The sequence below is a fragment of the Myotis yumanensis genome, unplaced genomic scaffold (assembly GCF_028538775.1).
Source record: "Myotis yumanensis isolate MYYU_CA2020_CCGP unplaced genomic scaffold, mMyoYum1.0.hap1 SCAF_3, whole genome shotgun sequence".
Classification (NCBI taxonomy): Eukaryota; Metazoa; Chordata; class Mammalia; order Chiroptera; family Vespertilionidae; genus Myotis; species Myotis yumanensis.
In genome coordinates, this window is record NW_027223754.1 from 138,285,579 (window position 1) to 138,300,067 (window position 14,489).

General features: G+C 36.8%; 1 protein-coding gene across 8 annotated transcripts in view; it reads left to right on the forward strand.

Moving 5' to 3' along the window:
- PPP1R12A (protein phosphatase 1 regulatory subunit 12A) overlaps window positions 1-14,489 on the forward strand; it is a 149,076-nt gene that overhangs the window by 77,305 nt on the left and 57,282 nt on the right. For all 8 annotated transcript variants that reach the window (XM_070409663.1, XM_070409668.1, XM_070409664.1 and 5 more), the window contains exons 4-5: window positions 6,393-6,552; window positions 12,124-12,268. In XM_070409663.1, coding sequence (XP_070265764.1) covers window positions 6,393-6,552; window positions 12,124-12,268 — 305 coding nt within the window. The remainder of the gene's footprint in view (window positions 1-6,392; window positions 6,553-12,123; window positions 12,269-14,489) is intronic.

Genomic DNA, 14,489 nt, shown 5'->3' on the forward strand with positions numbered 1-14,489 from the left:
TATCTGTTCTTAACTCATTATACTGATATTCAAAGAATTTACAGCTTTCTGAAGGTCACTAACTAGGTAAAGCGCTAGAATTATAAAACAAGTGTTGTAATATATAATACTATGAGGTTTTTTTAAAAAAATGTTAATGAACTAATAAACAGGGTCTGTAACTCTAATCAGTATTTTTTTTTTAATTTTAAGAATGAGAGAAGTTTTTTCTAATTGGAGTTTCTTTTTTTAAAAATTTTGTTTTTATTGATTTCAGAGAGAGGAAGGGAGAGAGAGATAGAAACATCAGTGATGAGAGAGAATCATTGATTGGCTGCCTCCTACATGCCACACACTGGGGATCGAGCCTACAACCCAGGCATGTGCCCTCACCAGGAAGGGAATGGAACAGTGACCTCCTGGTTCAATGGGTCGACACTCAACCACTGAGCCACACCAGCTGGGCTAATTGGAGTTTCTTAAACATAAGAACTTTCCCTTTACATATACTTGAGTTTTAAACTTGAGTTGTTTTGTTTTTATATAATTCATATAAAAGCACTATTTGGAAGCAAAAAAGTAATTTTTTGTAATTAGATAAACTGTGAAATTAGATAAATCTAGACATAAGTAGGTGTTTTTTGTTTGTTTGTTTTTCAGAAGAAATTTAGAATAGTAAAAGATGTAAAACTCAGAATGTTTGATATGGTAAAGGCAAAAAAGGGATAAAGATAATAAAGAGGTTCCTGTTTTAAAATATATAGTAAAAGAATAAAGCATTAGAAAAAAAATAAGTCTGAGGGGAAACCAAGATGGCAGCATAGGTAAACACCGGAAATTGCTACCTCCAACAACAGATTCAAAAATACAACTAAAAGACAAAACGGACATCATCCAGAACTACAGGAAGGCTGGCTGAGTGGAAATTCTACAACTAGAAGGAAAGAGAAAAGCACACTGAGACTCAGAGGAGCTGCGGAGGTGGAGTGCAGAGGTACGGAGGCGCACACGACAAGGGCTGGCAACTGAGGACATGGCCCTCTTTTTGAATCAGGCGGGAGTCACAAGTACCCGACTGCTCTGAACTCCAGTTCCGGGAAGTCTCTGGGGACCCGGACTGGTGAGGGGAGAGACTGGACGGTCTGGCAGCGGGCAGAACTAGGAACTCGAGGGCGGCTTTCTCTTGGAGGTGCTTGCAGCAATTACTGGGACATTGAGACGCGGGGCCCCTTAGGGCAGGACTGAGGATCAGCCATAGCTGCTTGCTCCGTCCTGTTGATCCCCTGAGATCCCGCCCCACCCAAGCTGCGGCAGAGGCTTTTGCATATGAATGCCCTGGCCCTTTGCAATCTGAAAATTACCTAACAAACTGCAGCTGGGCCAGACAGACCCAGAACTTCCAAGAGAAGTCCCAAGGCCCCGCAGCACCTTGCATTGCTTCACAGCTGGGCCTCATTTGGGCACCTCCAAACTCCAAACAAGGAAGGGGAATCTGCAGATCCCTTCGTAGCTCCTGCTGGGTAGCCTCAGGAAGAGGCTAAATTAGCACCTCCTTAGATCCAAGAGCCAGTGTACCCAGTGGTCAGAGTGGGACCATCCAGATTACAACTCCTCAGATTTATAAGGGACACACTCAGGGGGCAGACTCAGTGAGCACCAAAGCCCCACTGAAGCAAGTCTTTCCCCATAAGGGTGTCTTCAGCACAGAAGTTCTCCCACTGTAGACACAGCTGATTCTCACAGCCAATTGGCCTGGAGGTCAATTCCTCCCAGCTTTACATACAACAATCAAGGCTTAACTACAACAAGACTGTGCAGAAAGCTCACAAAGGGGTGCACCAAGAGTGTCCACCTCAGTAATTGGGGAGGCTGAGCCACTGGGCCCTATAGGACACCTAGCACAGAAAGCCACTCTATCAACACAGAGAAGCATAAAAAATGCGGAGACAAAGAAACAGGTCACAAATGACAGAAATGGAGGAAAGCAAACTACTGGATATAGAGTTCAAAACCACACTTTTAAGGTTTTTCAAGAATTTTCTGGAAACTGCCGATAAATTTAGTAAGACCCTCAAAAAGTCTGGTGAGACCGCCGATAAACGTAGTGAGACCCTCAAGAAATCTAGTGAGACCCTCGAGGTTATGAAAAAGGACCAACTAGAAATTAAGCATACACTGACTGAAATAAAGGATATTATGCAGAGTTCCAACAGCAGACTAGAGAATCACAAGAATCAAGTCAAAGATTTGAAATACGAAGAAGCAAAAAACACCCAACCGGAAAAGTAAAATGAAAAAAGAATCCAAAAATACGAAGATAGAGTAAGGAGCCTCTGGGACAGCTTCAAGCTCACCAACATCCGAATTATAGGGGTGTCAGAAGAAGAGAGAGAGCAAGATATTGAAAACCTATTTGAAGAAATAATGGCAGAAAACTTCCCCTACCTGGTGAAAGAAATAGACTTCCAAGTCCAGGAAGCGCAGAGAACCCCAAACAAAAGGAATCCAAAGAGGACCACACCAAGACACATCATCATTAAAATGCCAAGAGCAAAAGACAAAGAGAGAATCTTAAAAGCAGCAAGAGAAAGACAGTCAGTTACCTACAAGGGAGTACCCATACGACTGTCAGCTGATTTCTCAACAGAAAATTTGCAGGCCAGAAGGGAGTGGCAAGAAATATTCAAAGTGATGAATGCCAAGAACCTACAACCAAGATTACTTTATTCCAAGATTACTTCAGAATTGAAGGTCAGATAAAGAGCTTCACAGATAAGAAAAAGCTAAAGGAGTTCATCACCACCAAACCAGTATTATATGAAATTCTGAAAGGTATCCTTTAAGAAGAGGAAGAAGAAGAAAAAAGTAAAGATACAAATTATGAACAACAAATACACATCTATCAACAAATGAATCTAAAAATCAAGTGAATAAATAATCTGATGAACAGAATAAACTGGTGATTATAATAGAATCAGGGACATAGAAAGGGAATGGACTGACTATTCTTGGGGGGGAAAGGTGTGGGGGATGCGGGAAGAGACTGGACAATAATCGTGAACCTATGGATGAGGACAGTGGCGGAGGGGGGGTGAGGGTGGAGGAGGGGGTGGGAACCGGGTGGAGGGGAGCTATGGGGGGGAGGGGAAGAAGAACAACTGTAATAATCTGAACAATAAAGATTTAATTTTTTTAAAAAAAAGAAAAAATCAGTCTGAGAAAAATCATTTAGTAAAAGTTATCCTTAATGTGTTTTAATGCAGCATTATCATTTTTTTCTGAATAACATTAGAAGACATCTTAAATAAGATGAGCTGATTATCTTTTGGTAGGAAATTTTTAATATATAAAATTACTTTATTATGGAAATGGTGATACTTTTAAAATAAAGATTATAATAGGCTTTGTTCTTTACACATATATAAAAACGATTGATTGTTTTTATAAAATCTATTTGTAAACTCTATTGCAAGTTTCTTTCAAATGTGGTAATGAGATACTACAATCTTTAGTTTGAAGATGACTTTACCTGTATTTGTGTAATCTTGGGATTTAAAAATATTTTTTTCAATTATGGTCTATTTTTTAAGAGTTGAGCTTTAGCAGTTTAGCTATGTCTTGGATAAATGGTAATTTGTTAAGCAAGTGAGAGAAGGGTACAATCCAGGTAGAGGATAAAGCTTGTACAACAGCACACAAGCATAATGCACTCAGGGACCCAGGAAGAGATCTAGATGGTTACAACACTATGTGATGATAGAAGAGAAAGACTAGAGACTAAGGAAGCATTGAGACCAGGCTGTAAGAGGCTTTGTATGCTACAAAGAACTTTAGCTTTGTCTTATAGGAGGTGAGCAACTTAAATAGAAAATGAGACAAAATAATTATATTTTGGTACAGCAAAACTATTGTGACATTGGTGTGGGGAATGAATCAGAAGGGACTGAGGCTGAATGAGTTAAAAGCCAGTATTAGTAGTCAAAGTGTGAGACATAAGATATGAGCTAAGAATGGTGATAGGGGGCCATAAAGAAGGATGGCAACTCAAAATCTGCTTATTAAAAGGATGGATTAAGGATGTCTTCCAAGTTGCTGGGCAAATATTGTTACCTAGCATAGTAAATACAAGACAAATAGCAGGCCCTGGCCGGTGTGACTCAGTGATTGAGCGTTGATCCATGAACCAAGAAGTCACTGGTTCGATTCCTGGTCATGCCCGGGTTGTGGGTTTGGAATCTCAATAGGGGGTATGCACGAGGCAGCTGACAGATGTTTCTATCTCTAGCCCTCTCCCATCCTCTCTCTCTCCCAAATCAATAAAAGTATAAAAAAAAAAAAAAGACAGAGAGAAACAGCAAGAAGCTTGGCTTGGGGAAATTGAGTTAAGATTTTAGCATTGAGTTAAGGTACCCATGGCATATTATTTTATACTAGAGGCCCAGTGCATGAATTCGTGCACAGGTGGGATCCGATTGGGGCCGGGCCTGTCAGGAGGAGGAGATGGTGGGAGGTTGGCCAGCCAGCCTGCCCTGATCAGGGCCCGGTAAAGGCCGGGCTGGCTTGGGGGAGGGGCTGTGGGCAGTAGGCCAGCCATCCCCACCCCCAATTGGTGTGGGGGGCAGAGCTGGCTGGGAGGAGCGGCCGTGGGTCAATCGGGGTGTTACGGTCGCTGGCTTTTTACATATATAGATTAAATCATTTGCCTCATCTTGACCTCTTTTCTGTTCTCCATACTCAGATATCCACCTGACTACTTGATATCTCCAATTAAATTTCTATTGGGACATCTCAAACTTTAAATTGTTCATATTAAAAATTTAGGTTTTCAAATTGCTCAGTCTAAAAACCTTTGCTTTATCCTTGACTTCTCTTTTTCTCCTACATCCAAACTAACAACAAATTTTATCAGTTTTATTGAAGAACCCAAAATCTAACCTCTTTACTAACTTCACTGCTACCACCCTGGTTTTAGTAACTGTAACCTTTTCCCTGGATTATTGCAGTAATTTTCAAATTAATACTTCATTTTCTACTCTTAACTTTCTAGTTTAAGTGGTCCTCTTAAGTTATATTGTATCACCCTGCTCATTGTAGATACCCTGATTTTTCTAATCAAAAGATCATTCTTAGTAAGTTTCTGTCTCAGAGCCTATTACTACTTCCCTCTGCTTGAAATGTTCTCCCATATTGTAGTATAGCTGTCACTCACTTATTTTCTTGCTCCAAATACCACCTTATCAAAGAGACTGTTCTTTACCAACTCATATGAGATAACACCTCTTTCTATTTACCCTCTGTCCTTCTGTTCTGCTTTATTTTTCTTCACAGATGTATCATCTTCTGCCACATAAATTCACTTCTATACCCATAGGAACTTATAAAGTAGCCAGCATATAGTAGACACTCAGTACATATTGAATGGATGGATGGATGAAAAATCCTGAACAGATAGTTGGATACATATATGTTGATTTATAGGCGATATCTTAACTGAGGGGATGTATGTTTGTGTTGTGTGTGATTTTATACTTATTTATTTACTCTATTCATTTAGTAAACATTTACTTATTGATCCCTTTTACTTTGTATCAGGCACTCATCCACCTCATCCACACAGTGGGGATAAAGATAAAAAAGCACTATCTTTAACTTTAATATTCTTCTCTAGTAAGATTGTTAATGCATTGTTAAATAGCCTGCAGATGAAGCCATAAGACATGAGCTCATTCATAAATTTCAGGATTATCTTTTCTATTTTACTTTTTTTCTCAGAATACTGATCTCTTTGAAGGTAAGAATATAGTATCCTGTTCCTTTTGAGTTCTTTCCACTCTTACTATCTCAGCCTAGCACAGTGCTTAGTAAATTCTTTTAAATTAATGAATATCTACATATTAAAATTATAAAACTAATACTAATGGTATGGACAATGTAGGTATGTTGGAAAAGAAAAGGGTGTTTGTTAGACAGATAATCTGTTTTAAGGTCTGGTAAATTTTAGATGAAGACAGCACCTCCAAGTTGAAGTGTTTAGTAAACTGGTTAAAGCAGTATATAGGAATATGAGGCTTAATTATATATGATTGATTAAAAAAAATTTTTTTATCAAGAGATGATATACCTAGGTAAATATTGACATTTTAAAAACAAAAGGAAAAATCAGAAAAGTTAAAAAGAGAGCCAAAATAATATTGTGGGACAAAAACTAAGTAATCAGCAGAGAAGTCTCATAAAATATCCACAGTATTCCCACATTTTTCATTTAACCAGTTTGTTATAAGCAGCCCATTTTTCAAAAATATAATTTCACTTCTAATTTTTATTTAAACTTAAAATGTTTTAGAAAATTTTATTTTCCAACATAGAAAAACATTTTATGTGAAGAAAAATAAAAACAATTTTAATTTTATCAGGTGTTGATATAGAAGCAGCTCGAAAGGAAGAAGAACGGATAATGCTAAGAGATGCAAGACAATGGCTAAATAGTGGTCATATAAATGATGTCCGGCATGCAAAATCTGGAGGTACAGCACTTCATGTTGCAGCAGCTAAAGGCTATACAGAAGTTTTAAAGTAAGTATTATTTTTCACAGTTGTTTTCTTACTTTGATTTGTTTTCTTTAATTCGGTGTTCCTTTTCTTAAGATACCTTGCGAACATTTCAAAACAGCTTATAAAAGTTATTTAACATTCATTTACAGAAGAAAAACTACCTTGAATATTATTGCTTTGTTTCTAAAGCTTGTTGTTTCACTCTCAAATTTTTATTATTTTACATTTGTTTCTTTAGTTGCAATTTTCCAGTAAGTAAATAAGTATCAGACGACCATTATCTGTTACCTTCTGGGCTAATAAATTATTACTGTCATTTTGGGGTTCCCAGATTGGCAAACTCTGGTTTCTGAGACTAAGAACTATGTCATATGTTAACATATTTCTGTTTATATATTCTGAGAGCTTAATTCTCAAAATTCTAAGAATTCGGTTTCTATTGAATATTTATTAACATGTAATTTATATAAAATAGTTTCTTTTTACTATGTGTACACTGGGTCTCAAGTGCTATTAGCATAATATTAAATATCAAACTGTAAGCAACTTCGACTATATAGGGATATATTTTGATCAGCAAATTTTTTGGGGGGCAAAGTTTCTTTATATCACAAATTTTTGTGGGTTTTATTTGTTTTTTACTTATGCAATACAAAGGTGTTGGCAACTAAGTGAAAAAAATAATTTAATGCATAGCTTTTGTTATGTGTATGTGAAAGGAAATAAGACTGGCCCTAGCAAAATCTACTGTGTTCTTTATATTCCTTATATTCCTCTTGTGTTTCTGATGTCATGTTCTTATTCCCTCTCCTCAGTAAAAAAAGTGAAGCAGTGTGTGTCAACTATTCGCAGATTTCCTCCTTTTTTCAATCCCTACACTTCAATAATTTAAGCCTTCTCCTAGAGTAGTACAGTTAACTTCTTATTAGTTTCCTTGTCCCCTGTCTGGTTCTCTCTAATCCAAAATTTTTCAAACTTTCAGATTCTATTAGCAGGTCATGAAAGGAACTTGGTGAGTCGCCAATAGCTTTTTTTTTTTTTAAATATACTTTATTGATTTTTTACAGAGAGGAAGGGAGCGGGATAGAGAGTTAGAAACCTCGATCAGCTGCCTCCTGCACACCTCCCACTGGGGATGTGCCTGCAACCAATGTACATGCCCTTGACCGGAATCGAACCCGGGACCTTTCAGTCCACAGGCCGACACTCTATCCACTGAGCCAAACTGGTTAGGGCGCCAATAGCTTTTTTTAAAGAAAGAATTGGAAATATCAAAGGGTATTGCATATGGTAAAGGTAAATATGATTTGTTAAAACTCTTTTTTCTGTAAACATGTACTAGTATATATATATACTGGATTACACTGTAAAATAGATTCTAGACTGCTCCCAAGTAGTCTTTGTAATTAGGTTATTCAGGTTCTTAAAATCCTTTAAGATTCTCAGTAGAGATTAGAATATATGTTATACTCCTGAACTTAGCACATAAGACCATTTGTCATCTGGCCACTGGCTCCTTTTTTAAATTAAGCTGCTATCATTGCTCTTTAAGTATGCATTATTCCATCTGTGTACTTGAAATTCTGTCATGATGTCTTAATACCTACTCTTGTTTCTGTCTAGGTAACCTTTATTCACCATTACTTCAACTTGAAGGCACATTTCTTTCAATCTTTTAACTCAGTTCAAGCCTCTTAAGCCTATGAAAAATTAAATGTTCAACCTCATTCATAATAAGTGCAGATAAACTATGATGAATTACCATTTTTATCTATCATATAACAAAAATCAAAATGTTTGGCAGTATAAATGACAATTGAGCAAATTCTGTTAAAGTAACAGTTATTCTTTAGCTTATCAGTTCTACCTCTGGGAATTTTTTTTTAACAGATATTCTCACTCACATAGGAAGTAAGGTATGTGCTAGCAGTGTTGTTTGTAATAGGTGTAGGAGAACGGTTGAATGAATATGATACATCCTTTCACTTGAATACTCTGTAGCAATTAAAACACTATATATAGCCCTGGTCCTGTGGCTCAGTGCTGTAGAGCATCAGCCTGCACACCAGAGGATCACAGGTTCAATTCCAGTCAGGGGCAGGTACCTGGGTTGCAGGTTTGAACCCCAACCCTAGTTGGGGCTCATACAGGAGGCAACTAATCAATGTGTCTCTATCACATCCATGTTTCTCCCTCCCCCCCTTCCCCCTTTTTCCCACTCTCTCTAAAAATCAATGTAAAAAATATCCTCACTCCTTGGGTGAAGATTAAAAAACAAAAAAAAAAACACTACATAAAAATATGGAAAGAGCGCTAGGGCATATTTTTAAATGTCAAAACCAAGGAGAAAAGTGTGTATAATCTGTATTTAACATCTTTTAGTTGTACTTACTAATATGCATAAAATTTCTCTAAGCATTCAATCAAAATATATAGTATGGTTATCTATAGGGAGGTGAAACTGGTTAAAGGTCAGCTTCAAGAGAATGATTTTGCTATATAATCACTTATTCTTTTTCATTTTTGAAGCTTGTGAATATATTCTTTATGAAAATACATAAATAAAAATACATGTGAAATAAAAAATAGAGTACCTTTTTCAAATGTATCCTTTTTTTTAAAATTTATCTTTACTGTTGTAAGTATTAAAGATGTCCCCTTTTTTTCCCCATTGATCCCTTCTAGCCCACACCCGCTCCCCCCTTCCAGGCTTTCACCACACTATTGTCTGTGTCCATGGGTTATGCATATCCTATATAATAATCCTATATAATAAAAGGCTAATATGCAAATTGTCCTCTTGACCAGGAGTTCAACCGGGAGTTCGACCAGGGGCGGGGCAGGCAGCCAACAGCCAATGCCCCCACCCCCACAGCCAGCCCTGTCCCCAATTGCCCACCCCCACCCCATCAGGGACGGGGCTGGCCAGCTAACCTCCCCCAGCCCCCCGCCTCCGGCTGGCCCAGCCTGATTGGCCTCAATTGGGGCAGGCCGACCAGACCCCACCCATGCACAAATTCGTGCACCTGACCCCTAGTATGCATATAAGTTCTTTAGTTAATCTCTTCCCATCCACTCTGCCTTCCCTCTAAGGTTTGACAGTCTGTTTCATGCTTCTGTGTATCTGGATCTGTTTTGTTCATCAGTTAATTTTGTTCTTTAGATTCCACATATGAGTGAGATCATGTGGTACATGGCTTCCTCTGACTGGCTTATTCTTCCCACGTACCCCTTCCCCAAAAAACACACAGAATTCCCTTTCAGTTGATTTTGATGTTTTTCAGTTCTGTATTTCCATTGCATCCCCATCACAGAACCTGTCTGTGGGGGTTGATTGTTGTTTTAAATTACTTACTAGATTTTTGTCCTTCATTAGAAGCTCTTTGAATGTAAGTACTATCTTATATTTTTTAGTATCCTTTTATGGCCTGGCATATACAGAGAACCATCTATTTGGGGGTGGAGAGGGGAGGAATGTATTTACCTTCCTGACTCTTTTCTCTCCAAACAGGCTCCCAGATACTTAAAATTTTATATTGTTCAGGATATTTAATATTATAATTCATATTTTCTAATGGGGGATATATTTTATTATCTTATATCCCAGTATTATTTCTGTCTCTATTATATAAATTTTCTGATAATTCATATATTAATGGACATATTTTTTATTTAAACCTCTGGATATATATGTGTTAGCCTGTTCTTTAAAAGATTGGTGTCTCCTGCTACTGGGAATGCAGACTGGTGCAGCCACTGTGGAGAACAGTATGGCATTTCCTCAAAAAATTAAAAATTGGACTTCCATTTGATCCAGTAATTCCACTTCTAGGAATATATATCCCAAGAAAACAGAAACACCAATCAGAAAGGATATATGAACCCTGTGTTCATAGCAGCACAATTTACAATAGCTAAGATTTGGAAATAGCCGAAGTGCCCATCAGTAGATGAGTGGTTTAGAAAACTGTGGTACATCTTCACAATGGAATACTACACTGCTATAAAAAAGAATACTTCTTCTTTGCAACAGCATGGATGGGACTGGAGAGCATTATGCTAAGCAAAATAAGCCAGTCAGAGACAGATAAAGATCACAAGATCTCACTCATTTGTGGAATATAATGAACAACATAAACTGATGAACAACAATAGAACCAGAGTCATAGAAGCATTGAACAGACTGTCCAACCTATGAGGGAAGATGTGGGGTGAGGGGGTAAGAGATCAATCAAAGCATTTGTATGCATGCATATGAGCCTATCCCATGGACACAGATGTGGGGGAAAGGTGAGGCATGTGCTCAGGGGTGGGGGTGGCAGGGGAGAGGTCAGTGGGGGAAAATGAGACTTATGTAATACTTAAACAATAAAAATTTAAATAAAAAAGGATAATAAAAAATAATAATAAAAATAAAAGATTGGTGTCTCTTAAAAGTTGGTCTGCAGGTAGGTGACAAGCATGGTATGAGAATCATATGGGGAACTTATTAAAAATATAGATTTACAGGGACTTACCTAATATGCTGCTAAATCCAAGAGGTCTAAGGTGGAGCTAGGGAATCTTTTTTTGTTGTTCTTTAACAAACTCTTCAAGTGATTCTGTTCTGGAGCCAGAATTTGACACCACTGCTTTAGATATTGTTGGGAAATAGGGAATTAGTACTTAAAACATAAATGAAGGGTTATATATTAGCTATCACTACCACCTTCTGTAGGTAAAAAGAAGCCCTTCTCAAGTTCAACATCTTGGAAAGTAAGGTAAAGGTCACCAGATTTCATGAGTTGTAAAGTATTCAGTGTTTTGCCTGTGTGTGTGGAGCTGTGCTATGTGCATTTTATGGGCCCATTCTTTGCTCTCTGTGAGCTTAATTTCTAAGTAAAATAAAGGTTGATGTCAGTGTACAGTTAGAAGGGCATACTAACATAATTTGTGCAACTCTTTGCATTGTATTAAAATGTATTCCTGTTTCTAGCTTTGTTGATGATTGGATATCTGCTTTCTACTGCTGCAGAAAAGTAGACTGGGCCCCTTGGAATATTTGTTTTGCTTTGTTTTGTTTGTTCCTAATAGTCAGATTGTCATTTTCCTATGAAAATTTTCCATGGTAGATCATAAAGATTTGTGAAAACTTAAACTAATTCCTATACTGTAAGGCAACAAAAATACTACAGGGTAAGCTTGCCTGATCCAGGTATATTTTTTAGATTATATTTAGCCTGAGATGATTTTTCATATGGACACCTGAAGACTTCCCTGCAATGAATGATCTCACATTGAAAAATTATAGGCTTTTTTCTGAAAATTTTAATTACAGGTCATATTAACAAGAAGTAATCAGTGTCACTCCATAAGACTTATAGTCACTAGGAATTAATTAAAGCTGAATGCATTATTATGGCAGTAACTCAAGATGCTCTTAGCCAGTGTTTTCTGAGAATTTCTTTTGCCCTGTTTCATTGATGTAAGGGTTGAACTATGAAAAGAGAAGTATATTGCAAATTTTTGTTAACTCGCATGGTATAAAGCTATTGGTTACATTTGTTCATTTCTAGATTTTAATGATTATCTAACTTACTATAATTTCTTTAGACTTTTAATACAGGCAGGCTATGATGTTAATATTAAAGATTTTGATGGCTGGACACCTCTCCATGCTGCAGCTCACTGGGGTAAAGAAGAAGCATGTCGAATATTAGTGGACAATCTGTGTGATATGGAGATGGTCAACAAAGTGGTAGGCCTTTTTACTGTATTTTAAACATTTTAACTTTTAGAAATATAATTTTAGTCTTAGAATATTAAAAGAATATTATTAATTAAGTCTTTTTCAGCTACCTATGGTGTGGTTTTGGCCTTATTCTGCAAAGAAAGAATTATTACTCTTTCAGTAATCATATTTTCATACATATAGCATAGATTTGGGTACTTCCGTTGAAATTATATTCTTAAGAATTCATAACTTTAGAACATTTTGCATCTCTATATGTTTTCTTCCGTCATTATATTTATGAACTGGAACACATAAAGAAGTCAGTTTCTAATTCTTTGTACCTGATAGTCCTATTAGCTTGCTTACTAGCTACTGCTTTTTAACTGACATGGATAGTAGGGTCTTATATCAGAAAAGAATGGTAAAAACCATAAAGTTTTATGCCAAATAAGATCATTGAGATGCAACAGCTAGTCTCCTAGTTTTGCAGATGGAAAAAGTTTAGTGAGGTAAATGATTTACTTTAATATCACTCAATTAGGTAGAGAGAGCAAATGTCATGAACATATTCAAGTTATCAGATTCCTTATTAGATTAGATTTTTCTCCTCTGCTCCCTTTCAAGTGCCATCAGTGAGTTACCAGTGTCACCAATATTCTTACTAGTTCCCTCCCACTCCCTGTCAGTAGGTAATAAGTATCATTTACCAACAGTTGGTTTGGCAGAGCTCAAAACTTGATTCTTTTTAGTGAGCTTAATTATCCTTAATTCCATTGAATATCCTTCATATATTGCATTTCATAGGTTAATTCAGTAATGTATACCAAATTACTTAGTATAGGTTCCTAAAATGATCTCATTTTTCTTTGTCCAGATGGATACATCTAATTCTATTGTGTTCATTAAATATGGGTGCTTGTACTGGTTACTCTGGTAACTGCATGTTCTAACTGGGGATCTGCAAAGGGAAGAGATATACATATCCAAGATTTTCCCACGAGTAAGTGTTTGTAGGTTGAGGTAGTAGTGCAGATTCATGTCCTGGTTGCTGACATAAAAAGATAAAGAAGCCCTCTGAACTTCTTTGTTCTTTCTGGAGTATTTCATATATGTATTTATAAATTATTTTAAGTAAGAAATGTGCAGGCAAGAAAATCATAGGAAGTGGTGAAAATCTGCAGGAAAGTCAAGATAAAAAATGTTTGAGAATGATACATCTGTAAGTATAGGTTTGCCCTTATAAATAGTGTCTTCAATCTAAATTTTTATCAAAACTTGATAACTTGCTTTGTCTATTTTTAAAATAACAGTTTTCTGTTTTGTAATCAGCATTAGAAGACAAACACATGTTGATACTATTTAATTTTAAGTTAAAGGCCAGCTAATTTTAGCTTGACAATTCATATTCCTCTCCTGTGTAGAAATTCCCCTCAGCAGTTGGGATTTTTCTGGAGAAATTAGCAAATGAATATCTGTTACCTTCTGATCTCTGTTCTGCATTCCTGTCTCCCAAATTGTGCCCCCATAAGCCACTTGTCCATTGACAAGGCGAGTGCTGATACTACTGGTTTATTCAGTGATAATGGCCTCCAGATAAGGACCAGAAGATAAAAGCTTATTACTTGAAATGGTTTTCAAAAAAGGTTATATCACTTCCTACTTTAAACATGTTTTATTGCTCTACAACATGCATATTATATAGTATGTACGAGAAAAAGTCATTTTATCGTATATCTGTTCTATCATTGTTTAGTTCCTATTCCGTTTAATTTATAATTATGCTCTAGGAAAAAAACTACATATAAAATAATTTTGGCCCTGGCCAGTGTGGCTGCAGTTGGTTGAGCATCATCCTGTGCACTGAAGGGTAGCAAGTTGGATTCCTGTCAGGGCACATACCCAGGTTTCGGGTTTGATCCATGATCAAGGCGTGTATAGGAGGCAACCGATCTGTTTCTCTTTTACACCAGTGTTTCTCTCTGTCCCTCTCATTCCTCTCTCTCAAATAATTTAAGCAATCATTTTGCTTTATTTTGTTTCTATATTACTATGCTAGCCGTTCCTTGGGTCATCGTTTTTAATGTACGAGGTGTACCAGTTAATGCAGATTTTGTAATTTAAAAAAAACATGATAATTTCAAGAAAAATATCCAAAGTGCTTTATTCAAAGTAATGTCCATCGCTAGCTACACATTTCCCCCATCTTTCAGGTAATCTGTGGTTACCGTCCCAATAGAACTCTTGT